At 46.2% G+C, this 20,017-nt stretch overlaps 1 protein-coding gene and 1 long non-coding RNA gene across 3 annotated transcripts in view; one reads left to right on the top strand and one right to left on the bottom strand.

The window, feature by feature from the left end:
* Nucleotides 1-358: 358 nt before the first annotated feature.
* On the top strand, nucleotides 359-6,026 carry LOC146894787 (uncharacterized). The gene is made up of 2 exons (XR_015001198.2): nucleotides 359-2,528; nucleotides 4,817-6,026. It is a non-coding gene; the product is annotated as an uncharacterized LOC146894787 (long non-coding RNA).
* Nucleotides 6,027-7,655: 1,629 nt separating this feature from the next.
* The window catches only part of Traf5 (TNF receptor associated factor 5), a 44,424-nt gene continuing 32,062 nt past the window's right edge, over nucleotides 7,656-20,017 (bottom strand). For both annotated transcript variants that reach the window (XM_048439380.3, XM_048439381.3), the window contains 7 exons: nucleotides 19,270-19,434; nucleotides 18,240-18,317; nucleotides 17,864-17,938; nucleotides 15,981-16,073; nucleotides 11,958-12,098; nucleotides 10,027-10,195; nucleotides 7,656-8,458 (listed from right to left, as the gene is read on the bottom strand). In XM_048439380.3, the coding sequence (XP_048295337.1) occupies nucleotides 7,881-8,458; nucleotides 10,027-10,195; nucleotides 11,958-12,098; nucleotides 15,981-16,073; nucleotides 17,864-17,938; nucleotides 18,240-18,317; nucleotides 19,270-19,434 (1,299 nt within the window). In that variant the 3' untranslated portion in view covers nucleotides 7,656-7,880. The remainder of the gene's footprint in view (nucleotides 8,459-10,026; nucleotides 10,196-11,957; nucleotides 12,099-15,980; nucleotides 16,074-17,863; nucleotides 17,939-18,239; nucleotides 18,318-19,269; nucleotides 19,435-20,017) is intronic.

Raw genomic sequence — 20,017 nt, 5'->3', positions numbered from 1 at the left:
CTTTTGTAGTAAGATCTAATGATTCTCTGAATTTCCTCTGTGTCTGTGGTTATGTCCCCCTTTTCATTTCTGATCTTATTAATTTGTATGTTCTCTCTCTGCCGTTTGATTAGTTTGGATAGGGGTTTGTCAATCTTGTTGATTTTCTCCAAGAACCAACTTTTTGTTTCATTGATTCTTTGGATTGTTTTCTGTGTTTCTATTTTGTTGATTTCAGCCCTCAGTTTAATTATTTCCAGTCTTCTACTCCTCCTGGGTGAGTCTGCTTCTTTTTTTTCAGAGCTTTCAGGTGTGCTGTTAAGTCTCCAATGTGTGCTTTCTCCGTTTTCTTTAATTGGGCACTTAGTGCTATGAACTTTCCTCTTAGCACTGCTTTCATTGTGTCCCATAGGTTTGAATATGTTGTGTCTTTATTTTCATTAAATTCAAAGAAGACTTTAATTTCTTTCTTTATTTCTTCCTTGACCCAGGGGTGATTCAGTAGTTGACTGTTCAGCTTCCATGAGTTTGTAGGCTTTCTGGGGTTAGAATTATTGTTGAATTCTAACTTTATTCCATGGTGATCTGACAAGACACAGGTGGTTATAATATTTTTTGTATCTGTGGAAGTTTGCTTTGTTACCGAGTATGTGGTCAATTTCGAGAAGGTTCCATGAGCTGCAGAGAAGAAGGTATATTCTTTCCTATTTGGGTGGAATGTTCTATAGATATCTGTTAAGTCCATTTGATTCATTACCTCTATTAATTCTCTTATTTCTCTGTTAGGTTTCTGTCTGATTGACCTGTGCATTGGTGAGAGAGGTGTGTTGAAGTCTCCTACTATTAGTGTGTGTGGTTTGATGACTGCCTTGAGTTCTAGAAGTTTTTCTTTTATATAAGTGGTTGCTTTTATATTAGGGGCATAGATAATCAGGATTGAGACGTCCTCCTGATGAATTGTTCCTGTTATGAGTATAAAATGTCCGTCTTCATCTCTTCTGATTGAATTTAGTTTGAAGTCAATTTTGTTGAAAATTAGAATGGCCACACCTGCTTGTTTCTTAGGTCCGTTTGCTTGAAAAACCTTTTCCCAACTCTTTACTCTAAGTAGATGTCTGTCTTTGTGGTTGAGGTGTGTTTCTTGTAAACAGCAGAATGTTGGATCCTGTTTTCGTATCCAATCTCTTAGTCTGTGCCTTTTTATAGGTGAGTTGAGTACATTAATATTAAGTGATATTAATGACCAGTGGCTGTTGACTCCAGTTATTTTTTTTATTTTTTTTTGTGTAGTAGAGTTTGTGTGTTTCCCTTCTTTGAGTTGTGCTTGTGAAGGGTCGCTAGATGTCTGAGTTATTGTAGGCAGTGTTGGCAATGTTAGATTCCTTGGGTTGCGATTTCCTTCTTTTACTTTCTGTAAGGCTGGATTTGTGGTTGCATATTGTTTAAATTTGTTTTTATCCTGGAATATTTTGTTTTCTCCATTGATAGTGAATGATAGCTTGGCTGGGTAAAGTAGTCTGGGCTTGTATCCATGGTCTCTTAGTTTCTGCAGTACCTCTATCCAGGACCTTCTGACTTTCATGGTAAGTCCAGTGTAAGTCTGATAGGTTTACCTTTATAAGTTACTTGACCTTTTTCCTTTGCAGCTCTTAATATTCTTTCTTTAATCTATATGTTTTTTGTTTTGATTATTATATGCCAAGGGGATTTTTTTTTTGATCCGGTCTCTTCGGTGTTCTGTATATTTCTTGAACCTTCATAGGAATATCGTTCTTTAGGTTGGGAAAGTTTTCTTTCATAATTTCGTTGAATATATTTTCTGGGCCTTTGATCTGCAATTCTTCTTCTTCTACCCCTATTATTCTTAGATTTGGTTTTTTTTATTGTGTCCCACATTTCTTGAATGTTTTGTGATGAGAATTTGCTGGGTTTGCTGTTTTCTCTGTTCAGAGCGTTTATTTTCTCTATGGCATCTTCAGAATCTGAGATTCGTTCTTCTATCTCTTGTATTCTATTGGTTATGCTTGATTCTGTAGTCTCTGTTCATTTACCTAGATTTTCCATATCCAGCTGGCCCTCGGTTTGTGTTTTCTTCATTGCCTCCATTTCAGTTTTCAATTCTTGAACTGTTTCCATTACCTGTTTGATTGTTTTTTTCTTGGTTTCCCAGGGCATCATTTACGGATTTACTCATTTCTTCAAACTTTTTGTTATACTTCTCATCCATTTCTTTACTCATTTCTTCGAACTTTTTGTTATACTTCTCATCCATTTCTTTAAGGGAGTTACTCATATCCTGTTTAAGGGACTCTATTGCTTTCATAAAGGCACTTTTTCCCACTTCTTCTGGATTAGGATGTTCAAGTCCTTCTGTTGTAGGGTCGCTGGGATCTGGTGTTTTCATGTTGTTTTTCAGATTGTTGGAGGAATTCTTGCCTTGGCGTCTGCCCATCTCTTCCTTCAGATGCTCTCTATTGGATCTTCTGGTACCGGGTCAGGTTTCCTTGTTGGGCAGGAACCTCACTGACAGAAGGCCTGCCTTTCTGCAGGTAGGCTATTGAAACACAGGAACTCCCTCCTTCCGGGTTGTGCTTGCAACCCAGTCCCAGCACGCAAGGCAGCTGAGCTGGGGGATTTTATGGCCCCGAAGAAGGGAGGAATACAGGGAAGGGGTTCCTGGGTGAAAGCTGGGATGGGATAGGAGACAAGAGGGCTTATCAGGGTGGAGCAGCCCCTGCAGAATGACCTGGGAGTCAAGGGGGTCGATGAATGTCTGAGCTCTTCCTTGCTGGGCTTCTGCCACGGGTCAGGAGCAAACTCACCCCAATGATGTATCTTCTGCTAGAGGGTCAGTGCCCCTTGCTGGCCAAGAATCTCGCCGAGCTGTCCATTGTTCTTAATAGCTTTTAAATATTACACTCATCCACTTTTGTATATCCTATTTTTAAAAAAATCATATTTACTGAGCCAGCTTTTGACTTTTATTAATAAACTATCTTAAATACTATTTCTATTTCATTAAAAAATACTTTCAGTATGTTGGAGAATGATATTTTCAGGTTGTGACTCTTGTTTATGCTGCATTTGTTTAACTCTGCGAAGCTGTGTTATTGTGCCTGTCTGAAACACCTGGTGGGCCTAATAAAGGGCTCGACAGTCATTAGCTAGGCAGGAGAGAGGAACAGGTGGGGCTGACAGGCAGAGAGGATAGAGGTGAGGAGACTCTGGGAATGAGAGAGGAAGGGGGAGGACGTCAGAGGCCAGCCACCCAGCTGTGGGGTAAGAAGGAAAGAAAAGGTATACAGGAACAGAGAAAGATAAAAGCCCTGAGATCAAAGACAGATGGGATAATTTAAGAAAATCTGGTAAGAAACAAGCCAAGGTCAGTTATTTATAACTAAGAATAGCCTCCATGTGTGATTTATCTGGGAGCTGGGTCGTGGGCCCCCTAAAAAGCCAAAAGAGTAAAACATCATGAACATCAGTAGTTGCTTGCTATTTCTTGATGTTTGTTATTCTTAGTTTTGAATTGATAGATTGATAGATTTCTTGACAATTTCCTTAAAATGTTTACCATGAGGCAGGTATGCCAGCACACACCTGTGATCTCCAGTCCTTGGGAAATGATGGATGGAAGAAGGAGCCAGAGTTCCGGATATCCCTAGCTTGCTAGCTGAAGTCCTTCACCACAGGAAGGTCCAGAGTTCCGGATAGCCCTAGCTTGCTTGCTCCTTCACTACAGGAGGTTCTGTTTCAGAACAAGCAAGGAAGTTTGGTACAAACTATCACAAACATAAAGTTACAAAGGAATACCCAGCACTTCCCACCATCCACCTGCCCTCCACCCTGCTCACACTGGTCTTGGGGTCAGTGTCTCTTTTTGTGTGTGGTGTTTTGCCTAATTGTATACATGTGCACCACCACATGTGTGCCAGGCCCACGGAGACCAGAAAAGGGCATTGGATCCCCTGGAACTGGAGTTACACATGGCTGTGATCAGGTGCTGGGAACTGAGCCCAGGTTCTCTGGAAGAGCAATCAGTGCTCTCCACAGAGGAGCCTTCTATCTCCATGTCTGTTTAACATTTATTTTTACTTATGTGTGTGTCTGTGCTTTAGAGTACAGGTTGCTGTGGTAGAGTTTCAGACAGTCATGGGCTCCCTGAAGTGGGTGTGCTCTTAACTGCTGAGTCATCTACTGGTATTGTAAATAGAACCTGACTGTGAACATCTCGTCTCCCTGAAAACAGTCAGGGGTCAGAATTCAGAGCTATCGATATACGTCAATATCACACTCTCCCAGAACCCTTACATACCCTCCCTGAGGATACGAACTCCCTTTTGCTTACTGTATTGCTTTTTCATGAGGAACCAAGATCCTATGAAAATGAAAATAAGAACTTTAATCTTATTGTTATTTAGTGAAATAACTATTCAGCACACCAAAGGGAAATTTATTTACATGGATCCACCTTTTCCAGAACAAAAACCTATGACTTTGATTTTGTGAAGAAGTCCACCATTTGCTGTTCTGTTCTACTTTAGTGACAGAGGAACTCTGAACTCTAAGCAAACCACACCCCAACATTTTATATGCAAGGGGGCTGGTTAAAATTCAAGGCTAGTACTTTGATAGGTTCACTTTAAAATGTTTTCCATACCAACCAGCAGTATGGGCTGCTGGGATGGCTCAGGGGGTGAAGGGACTTACTACCAACCCTGACAACCTGAGTTTGACCCCCCCCCCCCGACCTGAATGGTAGGAGAGAACCAACTCCTAAAAGTTGTCCCCCGAAGGCCACTGTTCCTAATAACTCTTCTTTTTTTTCCCCCCTAAGCTCAAGTTACAATATGATTTCCTACTTCAGAAGACACAGAGAAAGACCTTGGAGATTGTGGTGTTATTCTTGGTTGTCACCTTGACTACATCTGGAATGAACTAGAGTCCAGAAGTGGTGGGCACACCTGTGAGAGATTATTCTTGCTGGGGTGAAGCTACTTCTAGTCTGGACTTCTGAGGTGGGAGGACACACACCTTCGACCCGGGTCAGAAGCAGGAAGACACAACTTTCCTCTGGGTCAAGCCTTCAGCCGGTGGCCTAAGGACAAGGAAGAAGGAAGCTTTTGTTCCTTGCCTGCTCATTCTTCCCTTGCTAGCGCATCCAGTCCTTCACTGGCAGTGGAGCCTACTTCTTCAGGATTCCAGCGCCTACTGAAGACCAAAGGAGACATCCATCCTTGTGGACTGAGCAGCTACAGGCTTCTTGGACTTTCTGTTCATAGTTAGTCATTGTTGGATTAGTTTTATTGCAGTCTGTCAATCATTCCAATGAATTCCATACACACACACACACACACACACACACACGAGACAGAGAGAGAGAGAGAGAAATTCATTCTGAAAGTTACTACTCTAGAGAACGCTAATACAGAGATAAAATAGGAACAACCCCACAGCATGTCCCCAGTCTGGCCTTTTGGGCTGGAGATTGGGTTTCTGGGTTATTCTGAGGTCATGGGTAGCCATCCCAGGGCTCACCAGCAGCCAGGTACAGTGTATTTCTAATATGCACCTGTTTTCTGAGGTCTATCCTGTGGCAGCGTGACTTTAGCGTCTTCACAGAAGAGACTGAGACTCCCAGAAGTTGTTTCTACTCAAAACCAGTAATTTTTCTGTGGATTTTTTAAAATTGATTTTTATTGAGCTCTACATTTTTCTCTGCTCTCCTCCCTGCCTCTCCCCTCCCCGCTTCAAACCCTCCCCCAAGGTCCCCATGCTCCCAGTTTACTCAGGAGAGCTTGTCTTTTTCTACTTTCTACTTCCCATGTAGATTAGATCTATGTAAGCCTCTCTTAGTGTCCTCACTGTTGTCTAAATTCTCTGGGATTGTGGTTTTTAGGCTGGTTTTTTTTTGTTTTATGTTTGAAAACCACATATGAGTGAGTTCATGTGATAATTGTCTTTCTGTGTCTGGGTTAACCTCACTCAAAATTATGTTTTCTAGCTCCATCCATTTGCCTGCAAATATCAAGATATCATTATTTTTCTCTGCTGTGGTACTCCATTGTGTAAATGTACCACATTTTCCTTATCCATTCTTCAGTTGAGGGGCATTTAGGTTGTTTGCAGGTTCTGACTATGACAAACAAAGCTGCTATGAACATAGTTGAGCACATGTCCTTGAGGCACGATTGAGCATCCTTTGGATATATACCAAAAAGTGGTATTACTGGGTCTTGAGGAAGGTTGTTTCCTAATTTTCTAAGAAATCACCACACTGACGTCCAAAGGGATTGTACCAGCTTGCATTCCCACCAGCAATGCAGAAGTGTTCCCTTTTCCCCAAAACCCTCCAGCATAAGTTGTCATCAGTGTTTTTGATCTTGGCCATTCTTACAGGTGTAAGATGGAATCTCAGAGTTGTTTTGATTTGCATTTCTCTGATGACTAAGGATGTTGAACATTTCCTTAAGTGTCTTTCAAAACCAGTATTTTATTTAATGTGTATAGGTGCTTTGCCTGCATGTATGTTTGTGCACATGAACGCGGTGCCCACAGAGGCCAGAAGAAGGCATTGGATCCCTGAGTTACAGGTGGTTGTGAGCCACCATGTGGGTGCTAGAAATGGAAATTGCCCTCTGGAAGAGCAGTCAGTGGTCTTAACTGTGGAGCCATCTCTCCATCACCATGTTTTCATTTTTTTCTTTCTGGCACAGGGTTTCTCTGTGTAGCTTTGGCTGTCCTGGAACTCACTGTAGACCAGGCTGGCCTCTAGCTCACAGAGATCCTCCTGCCTCTGCCTCATGTGTGCTGGGATCAAAAGCATGTGCCACCACCACCTGGACCATGTGTTGTGACCCCCAACCATAAAGTTATTTTCACTGCTACCTCATAACTGTAATGTTGCTACTGCAATGTAAACATCTGTGTTTCCAGTGGTCTTAGGTGACCCCTGTGGAAGGGTTGGCTGACCCACAGGTTGAGAACCGCCGCAATAGACACACAAAACCCCGGTCATTTGTAGCCACAGAGTACTCAGGACTCTGGCAGAAAACTCCACAAGTTTCTACAAACACCCATTTTCTTGTCCATATATGAATTGAAAAGTTCTCCCAACAGAACAAGAGTTACTGTTTTACTAATGTTTGGACAGCTGCAACCCACAGCAAATCTTCTCCACCATAGTAAATTTGCTCATCTTCACACCATTATACAAATGTCATTTGGCTGAGTTTTGTGAAGCCGCTATAGTTGACCAAAGATGGTTTCCATGCGGTCATACCTAATGGAATCTGCACTTGGGCTCACTAGACATGGACTGTCTGCACCTTCTGCACTTGGGCTCACTAGACATGGACTGTCTGCACCTTCTGCACTTGGGCTCACCTGGGGTGGCTTGCCTGCCTCTGGAAGGACAGCTGCTGCAGGCCTGGACCAGGACCAGGTGTGGAAGCAACAAGTCAATGAGAAATGCCAAAGCATCTCAACTGGGATTTTTTGTTTGTTTGAGACAGGGTTTCTCTGTGCAGCCCTGTCTGCCCTGGAACTTGGTCTGCAGACCAGGCTGGCCTTGAACTCAGAGAGCCTCCTGCCTCTGCCTTCTGTGTGTGCATGCTGCTGCTGACAGGACCACGAGAGGCACTTTTTTACCATCAGTGAGAGAGGAGCCCCAAGCCTTACTGTCAAGATCATTATAATTTTTCAGAACATATAAAAATATAAATAACAGCAATATTCCAAGAGTTTAAGTTTCAAACTGGGGCAGGATCCAAGAGAAAAGGATAACACTCAGACATTAAAGGCGAAAGGCTGAAACCAAGAGCATGTCTGGTCTAGAGGTCCGGCTTAGAGCACAGCCATCTGCCCCTGTGCTTCTGGACCAAGGTTTTCTTAGCTGACATTTACAGATCCTCCAAGTCAGTCAAATCCACAGCCACTTTCAAGAACAGGGTGTCATCTTTGATGTAGGTGTTCTTGGGGTGCTCCAGGGTAGAATGCGACACAAAGCGGGGGCAGCCAGAGGCAATGTTCATCTCGCCCTCGGGCCGTCTGAAGCTGCTGCTGTTGGGGTCAGCTTTGAACGTCTCCGCAATGTGGTTCTTCTTGCCACTCTGGTCCAGAAGCATCAGGGTTACCCTCTGCCTGAAGGGCCACTGTAACAGTGAGTCAAACTCACCCCTCATCACCACAAAGTACAGGGACAGGTGCGTCCCCTTCCCAGACCCGTCCCCGTTGAGGTACGCTCGAGCGCAGAGCCGGTAGCCACAGCGGCTGGTGTAGAAAGGCTGGCTGAAGACGGATACCACGTGCCCCTCCATGGCCTCCCTCTTCTTCACTTTGTAGTCGGTCACCTTCCAGATGAGTTTGCCGCTGTAGCAGGCGCCCTCCAGCAGTTTGAACCGTTCCTCGTTCTTATTCAGCTGGGCCTTGTGGATATTAATATGTGCGTCGTGTTTGCTGGTCTCCCCCTCCAAGACGACTGAAAGGAAACCCAGAACAGGAGCTGCAGCACCGGCCTGCTGTCTAATCGCCATCAGCGGAGTACTGGCATGGTCTCCACACACACACCACATACACATGCACACCACATACACACGCGCACTGCATGCACACGTGCACCACGCACATCACTAACATTAACTCAGCAGAGGCCACACCTGGTAAGCTGACACCAACAAAATAAGGTTATGTCCTCTTCACCCGAAGCTTGCCGGAGTGTAAGACACACTGGACATTCACCTCAAGTGAATTCTCACGCAGAGCCTTCTGCTTCTTTAACTAGTGTGTGCGTGGGTGTGATCTATCTGTGCATTCTTGTACGCATGTGAGGCAGGTGTGTGCATAGAGAGGCCAGAGCGGATGTTGCTCTTGAGTCTTTTCAGCTGGGTCTCTCACTGAACCAATCCCCAGGGTTTTAGCTAGCTTGTCCTGGGGATCCTGTCTCAACCTGCAGAGTGCTAGGATTACAGGGAGAGCCTCAAGCTTACTCAGCATTCACACGGCTCCAGGGATTCAACCTATGCCATGTTTACACAGCAAATGTTTTCTCCACTGAGCCATCTCCCCAACCCCCACAATGTATTTTACATTAAAAAGCTTTACTATTATTATTATTATTATTATTATTATTATTATTATTATTATTGTGTGTGTGTTAGGTGCAGGTGTGTTAGGTGTGCCATGGCATACTCGTGGAGGTCGCAGGACAACTTTCAGTTCATTCTTTCCCTCCACCTGTGGGCTCCAGAAACCAAATTCTGGATGTTTGAATGAGCTGTGCCCCGTAAGCCTTGGGCATTGGAATTCTTGGTCTCCAGTTGGTGGTTGTTTGGGAAGAAGGTGTCAGAGGGCAGGAGGTTAGCGCTCTCTTTTTGCTGTTTGTGGATAGCGATGTGAGCTCTCAGCTGCTGCTCCAGCGCATGCCTGCTGCCTGCCTGCTGCCTTCCAGCCGCCTGCTGCCTGCCTGCTGCCTGCTGCCTGCTGCCTGCCTGCTGCCTTCCAGCCTGCTGCATGCTGCCTGCTGCCTGCTGCAGCTTTGCCCCCGTGTGTTGGTGATGGACTCTGACCCTCTGGAACCCTGAACCCAAACAAACCCTTCCTTCTGTAAGCTGCCTCTGCCATGGTGTTTCACCATAGCAACAGAAAAGCAGCTGGTACCCTGGTCATCTTGACTGCATAGCAAATCACTGCTAAGCCATCCCATTGACCCTCATCTGCCTTCCCTAGCCAAACCCTCTCCTTGTTTTCTACACCTAAGACAGCCAGTCATCCATTAGCTGTCTCCCTTAGCCTATCATTACCTTCCACGGTCCTTAACAGTTACCTTTCCCTTCCCTCGGAACTGCCTTGGCTGTCTCAGTGCCCTGTCTGACTCCCCCACACCAGGGCAACCCTCATTCTGACCTAGGAAGTTGACCCTCATGCTGCTCCATGAACAGGCTCCCGCCAGTCTGTCCTGGAGAGCTGGGCTGTGACATGCTGGGGGCATTGGCTCCTCTCACGGCGGCATGCAGGGGAAGTCAGGAGGGAGAAGTGGATGACACACACCTAATCTCTGGTCACTGGCTTCTAGCAGGGTGATCTTCTGTTTCACGGTGTCAACCGCTTCCACCAGGGACCGCAGGTCCAGTCTGTTCTGCTGCTGGTTAACTGTCTGCAGCAGCTGCCGCACCTGCGCTTCCAGCCAGGCCGACTTGTCGATGTGGCTGGTCAGAGCCTGGCAGTGCAAAAACAGCATCATACATGGAAATGAGATCATGGAGTCATAACTTGTTAAGATTGGATCTCAACACACGTATTTCACATATAATCCACAATGAAAAGAAAGTGACCCAGTCCAGAGGGAAGATTCTGTGAGCATGGTGGTCACCAGCCGCTCCCCCTTCCCCCTCCTCCTCTGCCGTCTAAACTCCTCTGGTGAACCTTTGAGCTTTTCTTAATGCGTCTAAAGTCCCCTCTCCACTCACATACATGTTCTTTAGCGGTCACTCTTGCCTTAGCACTTCCTGTCCTGAGAATTCATTCTCCCAGGTCCCCTCTGTAAGGAAGCTGAGACTGACCAGGCCCCCTCTGTAAGGAAGCTGAGACTGACCAGGTCCCCCTGTTCTGGCCCAGGCAGAGCAGGACAAGGTCTGGAAGAGGCCTTCATGCTCCGTGGCTCTCAGATGGAGGGCAGTAATCTGTCCGCCTTGCTCATACAGTCTTAATTCCATCCTGGTGGTCTCCGTTTAGAAACAAGTCAAGACTAATAGTATGGTAGACTTCTTTTTTCTGGACATGTTCACACATGCACATGCACACATATCTGCACATAAATGCACATTGCATGTAGAATATGTTCATATATGTATGCATATATGTGTGTATGATGTACTGAATAAGTAGAACTTATGTGGCCTAGATTTTCTGGAACAATATAAATTTCAAATATATTGTCCACATCATATGTCTTACAATCTTCCACTGGAGAACTTTTATCTATTAGGGACCTGTTCATGATTATCTAACATTTATGATCCACCAAGTGCTGTTTTCTGCACTATTTTAGTGATGTTTAATGCATGTTCTTCCCAGGGTAACCAATGATTTTACTTTGTTATCTTCAGAATGCAGAACTATGTTCTTGATGTGTCTCAAGCAGGGAAATATTAACCTAGCATTACTTAAAACCCTAATTTTTATACATACTACAAAAGTATGGTATAAATGTTACATACTAACATTGGTAAATATACTGGGTCATGAAAGCAATGGTGTCACTATCAGAGGCAGAAGGCCACAACAGATGCAGTGTTCTTTCTGGAGGGTGCATAGCCACACAGTAGAGGAGGGCAGAGAGCCAGGACCGGCGGCTGGGACAAGGTGTGGATGGGGATGGGGCTGTGCCGGTGCTGCGGGCATCGCCTAACTCTGGCAGCTTTTCTATGCATTCAAAACGTTTTCCATTTAAAAAGTTAAGCGGAACCCCTAGGGAGGGGGTTCAGCCAGCAGTGCTGACTAAAAGCAGGTCACAGCTTTGATGGGAAAAGTCATGTCTCACCTGGATGTTTTTCTTTGCTTTAAAAGATTTATATTAGGTTTATTGTATTTCATGTGTATGTGTTTTGCCTGCATGTGTGTCTGTGAACCTTGTATGTGCTTGGTGCCTGCAGAGGTCAGGATTAGTACTGAATCCCCTGGAACTGGAGTCATGGATGTTTGTGAACACCGCCATCCTGTGTGTGCTTGGACTGAGCCCTGGTCAACTACAAGGACAGCAAGTGCTTTTACCTGCTGAGCCATTTCTCCAGCCCTTCTTTATTTTTTTTTTAAATATGTATTTTATGCCTATGTGTGTGCACCTGAGTCTATGTATGCGGAGGCCGGAAGGAAGTTCCGAGCCTTTGGAGCTGGGACTGTAGTGGCTGTGAGCCGCTGAGTCAGCACTTCCGATCTCCTGCTGCCCACCAAGCTCTGCTGCCCGCTCAGCCCTCCCTCACCTGGACGTTAGAGAGGAAACTCCCATTTCTGCCAAACATCTGTGTGAACTGCTTAAACTCCTTTTCGAACTTCTTCACTGTGTCCGCCAGTTGCTGGATCTTGCTTTCTTTCTGTTCGAGGCTCTGATATAAGTCAGAGATCTAATAACAGGCAGGTGAGTCAGGAGAGATGAGTCATTAAGCACATGCAGGCAGGCTAACACAAGGGGTGGGGGTCTTTCTAGAAGGACAGGGCAGTCCTGTGTAAGTCAGGGAAGTATCTGCAGGTACTCCTCAAAACCAGACCCACAGACTGCTCCATCCTTGACCCACGGTGACACCAGCCAGTCAGGGGTGTCATGTGGCTGAACTCGATAAACTGCCTCCCTGCACTCTTTCTCTGCATGCTGTCAGACAGCCATGATACCTGTTAGCTCCTCGCTGGATTTCTACCAGCTCTGTCTCTGCCCTTCGAGTCCCCAAAGAGCCCCCTGGGGTAACCATCAGCACGCAGGCAGCGAATGTAGTCAAACTAGGTGGGCACCGCTAAACTTAGACATCATAATCCATCTGTGTGCACACATGCATGTCTGCTGCTTCCTCTGCTGTTTTGCACCTCTTCCCTTGAGATTCTCTCCCTGAGCCTGGACTCAGGCTGCTGGCTCTTCACTTGGGTCCTCATGCTTGTGTGGCAAGTGCTCTTACCCACTCATCCATCTTGCCAGCCCAGAATTTGTAATCTATTTGAGGGAAACAACCAAAAACCCAAGAATGATCCCATTTAGTCTGAATGCTGGTCAGCTTCCATCATACACAGAAAAGCTCTTACATCCACTTCTCACCTTGTCTCATCTGTGTGTTTGTTTGGCTTCTGGTTTTTGAGAGTCTGTGGCCCAGGCTGACCTGGAACTAGCTGTATAGCTGAGGATGACCTAGCTTTCTTGCCTCCACCTTCCAAGTGCTGGAATTTCATGTGTGTACCACACAATACACATACACACACAGACAGATACTCCCCCCTCCACGGACTCACACACGTCTATCTGTTTTAGCAATCACAGTCTTCACCAGTTCCTACCTTGGCTGTGATGCTTCCCAACTGATCCTACCCTGAGATCTCCCACTCTCACACAGGAGTGTTCCCTCCACGGAAGCTGAGATCATCTGGGATCTCACAGCAACTGGATGAAGCCTGGTACCAGTTGGTGCTGGAAAAATATCTGCTTAGTGGCAAATGTTCTGTAGTTCATACTCCACATCACAACTAACAACACCAAGAGACAAATCTGGTCTTCTGTTTCTCCTGCTTCAACGTCTCCAGTGGAAACGGGGGTTCTATATCATCTGATACCGTTGTGGCTTCACACTCATTTCTAACCCATGTGCATCCTGCCCAACAAGGCTGCACAGCCTCTAGCTAACCCGTGTGCATCCTGTCCAGCAAGGCTGCACAGCCTCTAGCTAAACCATGTGCATCCAGCAAGACAAGTACCTGGCTTCCACGAGCGAACTTCCCTCAACCAGAAACCACCTTCTCAGTGTAGTCACTCAAAGGCACAGCTTCTGGGAATATGTCCTTACCTACGTCACCCACCCAGGTCTTCCCAGTCCCACTGGTACCCACCGTAACTCATCTCAATTCCCCTTACAGCTTGCTTCCACTGGTGTTTCTGTCCTTTTCTCCACTAGAGTGTTACTGGGACTACGTCTCACTTCTTTATTCTCTGAGCCTGCACAATACCTTACGTGGAAGATACTGGCTATGTGTTTGATGAAGGGTGTGCCAATGGCCATAAGGCCCACCTGACGGGCCCTCTCCCCACCCTTGCTTCTAACCTACTCCCGTTCTCATGGTGCCCATCTCAGCTGAGAACATTCCCAGGTTCTTTGCCTCCCAAGCTTAAAGCACGCCACTTCAACCTCAGAATGTCTCCATGCTATCTGCAGTCCACGGGCACAGGGATGGCCTCCACCATCGCCTCTTCCAGCATCTCGATTCCTCTCAGTACTGAAATGCTTGTGTGCAAGGCGCTAGGCCGAGAGTGCAAATACATCCTCTCACTCCCATCTACCACACCCATTTACAAGTGAGGAAATGGGGCAGGGAAGTGAACTAGGTGGGCGTGCAGCCTGCACACTCAGACTCCAGCACCCTCACTATCGGCCACTGTTGTGCTATTACCTTTTTGTAAAGGTAATGATAATAATACCCATTTGAACGGTAACACCCTTTTTACATTTTTAAAAAGCCAAACATGGGAACACATTAGTTATAACTCTTGATTCTTAAATCCCTTCTGAAACAAGGCAGAATATGCATGCGTAAAACAGTAAGGACACACAGTGTCCGGTATAGTGATATTTTGTTTGTGTTTTAATAAATAAAGCTTGCCTGAAGATCAGAGTGCAAAGCTAACCACACTAATTAAGCCATACAGGCAGCGGTGGCACACACTTTTGTCCCAGCAGCCACACTAGTTAACCACAGAGGCCGGGCAATGGTGGTGCACACCTTTAATCCCAGCACTAGAGAGGAATATAAGGCAGGATGAGAGAGAAGCACACTCTTTTTCAGTCTGAAGATTTCATAGAGGCAAGAGCTCTCTAGGGGCTGGCTGTTTTGCTTCTCTGATCTTTCAGCTTGAACCCCAATATCTGTGCCTGGATTTTATTAGTCCCGCTTTACACAGAAGTCACTGCTGTCTTGGCTCAATCTATCAGTCCCTGGACATTCCTGTCTCACACTTGGGATTCAGGCACCCTGCCACTCCATTTCCTTAAACTACAGCACCCTTTATGCCAGCCTGTCTGGGCACACGCCCTCCTCCTGCACATTCAGTGTCAGCCTGGGGAGCTGCAGAGAACATGTACTGCTCTTGCGGAGGATCCGAGTTCAGTTTCTAGAACACACGCTGGGCAGCTCACAGCTGCTTCTACTCCAGGAGACCTGACCCCCTCTTCTAGCCTCACACACCTGCACTCATGCCCACACTCACCACACACACAATTAAAATAAGATAAATGAAGGTACAGCTTGGGTGTCCTATCCTGCGAAGCCTTCCTCAGTTTTCCCAGAGTGCCTTGCTGCAGCCTCTGTATCCAACACCGTATTTTGTGCTCCAGAAGGCCCTAGCATTTATCAGTTCATATCTCCACAGTTCTTCATGGGGGAGGCTATGTCTTCCGTGCCTCAGCGTCCCTATCAGTGAACCCTATACTTTGCATCTACTGTATATTCAGTCAATGGACAGATGCATAGGAAGAGCACAAGGAACCCAGAGTCCCCCGGCAGCAAGCCTGTGACCAGTTCCTGCTGAGTCAGGATTCCTAATTTTCTCCTGAAAAGCCCATACCCACTGTGGTGTGGAATTGGACATTACAGAATAATCTTCAGTGGTAAATTCCTTTTTTGACAGTGGGCCTGAAAAGTCTTCCAAAATGGTCCTGTAACATAATTAACTTCTACAGCAACTGCTCCTTAGCGCTAGCCTTTATAGACACTATGGACACTCCGGGAACCGTGACAGGCTTGACAGCTACGCTCAGAGAATATGTGTGAAGTTAGTCTATGTTTATCAGGTTACAAAGCTTCTCTAAGGTAGCTTAGATCTACACCCAAATTCCCAAAGCCCACAGTACTTAGGCCATCGACTACTGTAATGCTCAGATGGGTTTAGTGTAAAAATAGCAAACAGCTAGTAGGAGCTCGGTGAGGATGAAGGGTGTGCGGGCCGACGGTGGAGTGGTCAGGCTGTGGAGTGTACGATAAGCCACTGAGAGCGCTGACTTAAGATCCAGCCTGCCACTTACAGGTGACTAACTTCAGGCTTCTTTGCTCTTAGTTCATCTGCAGTAGGCGATGAACCCAAAGAACTCAAAGGCACCTTCCAGCTCAAAGGTTCTGTTACATCAAGGGCATATCTGGCCACTAGCAGAAAAGCATGCACCTTTAATTGTCTTACACGGAACCAGAGAAAGCATGAAAAACAGGGTAGCTAAGTGCCAGCATTTCCCTGCCCCTTCCCACGCCGTCCCAGGACTCACCTGCTGCTCCAGTTGGAAGTTCTTCTCTAAAACCAGAAGCATGTGGTCCCGCAGGGCTGCCTGCTCATGCTCCTGCAAGGTCCCCCTCTTACCCTTCAATATGAAGCAAAAGTGAGTCCAGTTATTAAGAAGCTCTCCAAACCAGGCAGGCGACAGGTACTCAGTTAACACAGAACCTCAGAAACTTTGCCGACTTAGTTTTCCGTGCACTTTTTTTTTTCTACAAAGTTGCAGGAAAAATGACTCCACTGGGTCCTTTCCCAACTTTAGAATTCTTCAGCATCCAGAACCAAACAAGTTTACAAGACAAAGAATTATGCTGCTATCAAAACTCTCCTGCTGACTTTCTTCCTGCCTTGACACAGGTATGGTCGCCACTCAGCTATCCCCATGCATAGCTTGGGCCAGTTCCCACTTCTCCAGAGCGCATTTCCAAGCTGCCCTGCAAGCAGTGAGCTTGCAGCCGGTTTTTAATCCCAGTTTCCAGCTTGCGCTAATTTGTTGCACTCGGAGTCACACATTTGAGAGAAGGAATGGTTACATCTCCTCTGACTGTTACATTGTTTATTGGCTGACAGGGTCTACTGCTAATACAAGCAAAGGTCCATATTCCCACGTTTCTAGGGAACATCCACCCTCAGCTTCCCTTCAGGGGCCGACTGGCCCCTTGGTAGCTGGATGCTCCAAGGAAGGTTCCAGAGAACAATTTCCCTACCCATCCTAGCTCTTGACACTGAGGTTAGCACTAGAACACAGCCCAGTGGGAGGCGGAGCCTGACCATGAAGTCTTTTCAGCATTAGAAGCAAAGCTGCCATAGCACCCTGAAAAGTAAACCCTGACCCTTCCGCAGCCAGCACAACCACCAGTTCTCATGATCTACCTAAAGGCTCCTAATGATATACACGCTGCGGGTGGTGTAGGACCAGCTAGCATGTTCCCCATGTGCTCTACCACTGAGCCACACTCCAACTACTCAAGTATTTTTTTTTTGTTTCAAAACAGTTAATTTATCTACATTCAGCACATCTCTTTTAAATTATTTTATATAGATGAGTAATCAATTGTACACGTATATTTATGTATTATATACAGACAGTAGTCGACAAACATTTGAAAATTATAATGACAGATATAGCATGCATGACTGTGTTCAGAATGAAAGCCATGATCAGAGAGTGGCAAATAACTCCAAATGATTTTGAGCAATTGCAATGGTCAACTTACTGCTTGTACGCTAGTGAGGATGAAGAACCTGAAGGGACGTTAGCAGTCTTTTATGGCTAGCAATACGTATTCGGACTACTCAAGTATTTTTAAAACTAAAATAATGTGCTTATGCTAAAAATAAAACTGTGTTAATTAGACTTATAGAATATATGGGTTATACTCAGCATGATATTTCAATATCTATTCTGATTGAATGAAACCTGCCAAAAGATCCAAAGCAGAGAGGTCAAACTGTGTTCTCTTTAATTTTTTTATGCAATTTATTGAATAATTGTTTTAAAGGTGTTTAAAAATATTGAAAATTATTTTAAAACATGATTTATAATCACTTTATTTCAGCAATTCCCCCCACAGAGGAACATAACCTATATATGCAAATATGTATGTGTGTAGGGGACCTGCGGGTGTGGGGCACACAAATCCCACAGCAGAACTAGTCTCCCTACACATCTACATGATCAGACACATGAGCATAATGTATACATATGCACATATATATGCGTGTAGGAGTTCGGTTTCTCTGGAGAGCGCTAACTCTACTGTAGTCCTAAGGTTCTAATGTCCTTCTGCCCTTCCATATCTTGGATAGAGTTAAAGAATCAGCTGAACTCCCCATGATTTATAGCCGTGGAGATGAAAGCGACCCACATCTTACCTTGACAGTGCAGCCATAGTACTTGAAGGGACAGTCTTGTTCGGCCTCAGGACACACAGTAAGGTGTTCATTCACCTGCAAAATGGGGCAGCCTATGCTATGGAAACACATGGATTCTTCAACTGTTGGGTATAAGCAGGGAACCAGGAGTTACTGGGGAGGAAGTGAGGGACAGAAGGAGGAACTCTGGGGTGCGTGTGTGCAGAACTAGGATGCAAACAGAAGGGTGTGCCAGGGACGGCCCCAGAAGACAGAGGTGGAGTCATCACCAGAATCATGAAACCCTCAGGCCTTTGGCTATGGTTCTCACCAAACCCATACCACAAGGGTTGCTAACCATTTCCCCTACACTCTCCAGGGAGGGCTGTTGACTCACCTCAGTTCTCGGAATAGTCCTCAGACACTTGTTGGGACAAGACACTGGGTACGCAGGACACACGTTTTCCTCGTGATCCTGAAACAGGGTGTGGGAAACAAAGCCAAGATCTCTCACCTCAAGGTATTCACACACGCGCCTCTGGAGAGACGTATCACATGCTTGCTCTCCATAGGAAATTACAGCTCAGTTTCCACAAAAGTTTAGAGATGTCTGCTTTCTTGATATAAATTAATTTAACTAAAAAATGAAAATTTGTGAGGGTCTGAAAGATCAGAAGGTTTGGGGCTCAGAAAAGGCAGCCTGGGGATCTACCAGCAAGGCTCCTCTGCCTGCCTAAAAGCACCTGTGGTCTCTATGTTCCCATCCTGCTGCTCCGGTCAAATAGCAGAATCCAGAGAGCAGACATTACCATCACTTCCGTATTTGCAGCAGGGGGCCAATGCTGTTTTCACCCACAATAAATATGTAGAGTCCCACCAAGCAAAAGGCTTAGCCTTCTCTGTGGAATCTCCAACCACTCCCTTCTCTCCCCCATCTGAAAACCACCTATCTGTGCAGCCAAGGATGAGCTATCCTTGGACTCCAGAACTCCTGCCTCCACTTTTCAGGGCTTCCCACGACAAAGCTCTGAGAGTACAGGCATGTACCGCATGGTTTGGGGGTGGGGTCAAACCTATGACCTTATGAATGCTAGGCAAGCATGCTACCGCCTGAGCTCCAGCTCCAGTCCCAGATACAAGACCGCTTCTTTTTAGAGATAGGGTCTGTTTAGCCTGCTCACACTGGCCTTAATGCTAAGAAGCCAAGGATGAACTGCTCATCCTCCTGGCTCCAAGTGCTGGGATGAAAGGTTTGAGCCACCAGGCCTGGTTTTACACCATGCCCAAGATCAAATCCAGGACTTTCTGAATGTTAGCCAAACACCCTATCAGCGGAGCCACATTCCCAGCCAGGTAAATCCTCTCCTTTGTCCAAATTCAATACAGATAGTAAAGAACAGACTTCTGAGTCTCATCTGAGCTCTCACCTGCAGGTTGGTGACCACCACGCCCCTTTTACAGTAAAGGCACTTCTCCTCTCGGAACCGGCAGTATGCGCTCAGGTGCTCCTGCAGATCTTTCCGGAGCATGGCTTCCCGGCACCTCTCGTTAGGGCAGGGCACGGCTTGGAAGGAGCAGTGCTGAAGATGGTCCTGCAACAGGTGGCAGCAGCCTCAGAGGGAGGGCCAGTGTAGCGCATAGCTGGGCAGAGAGCCAAGTGCCAGTCGGGCTGGCCTCTCCCCAGCTGTCATGGAGACCCACTGCCTCTTCCTAGGACAAGGGAAGAGAGGCTGCTCGGGTTGGCACTGAAAACTAGTCTGGCTTGTTGGGAACTAGAGGGATAAAGATTGAGTGGGGTGGGGTCTGGGAGGGCTTGTGGGGGCAATAGCATGAAGCCCGTTTAGAGAGTCCAGTGGCCTGCTCCTGTATGAAAGTGTCCGGTCAGGCGTGTTCTCCCAGTCTTTCCAGTGAGTGTGGCAGGTCTTTGTGGCATTTCCGTTTCTGCTGTGTTTTTTCCCAGCCCCATTCCCAGCACTTTCTATTAGTCTCTGCACACCAGAGGCAGGACAATCGGAAGGAAGGGAGAGAGAGAGGGAGGGAGGGAGGAAGAAAAGAAAGAAGAGAGGGGGGAGGGAGAGAGGGAGGAAGGGAGGGAGAGGAGGGAGGGAGGGAGGGAGGGAGAGAAGGAGGAAGGGAGAGAGGGAGGTAGGAAGAAAAGAAAGAAGGAAGAAAAGA

This window comes from Myodes glareolus, chromosome 5 (genome assembly GCF_982192425.1).
Source record: "Myodes glareolus chromosome 5, mMyoGla1.1, whole genome shotgun sequence".
NCBI classification, from domain to species: Eukaryota; Metazoa; Chordata; class Mammalia; order Rodentia; family Cricetidae; genus Myodes; species Myodes glareolus.
The sequence above is the reverse complement of the archived record's forward strand: the minus strand, read 5'-3'. Positions and strand labels throughout refer to the sequence as shown.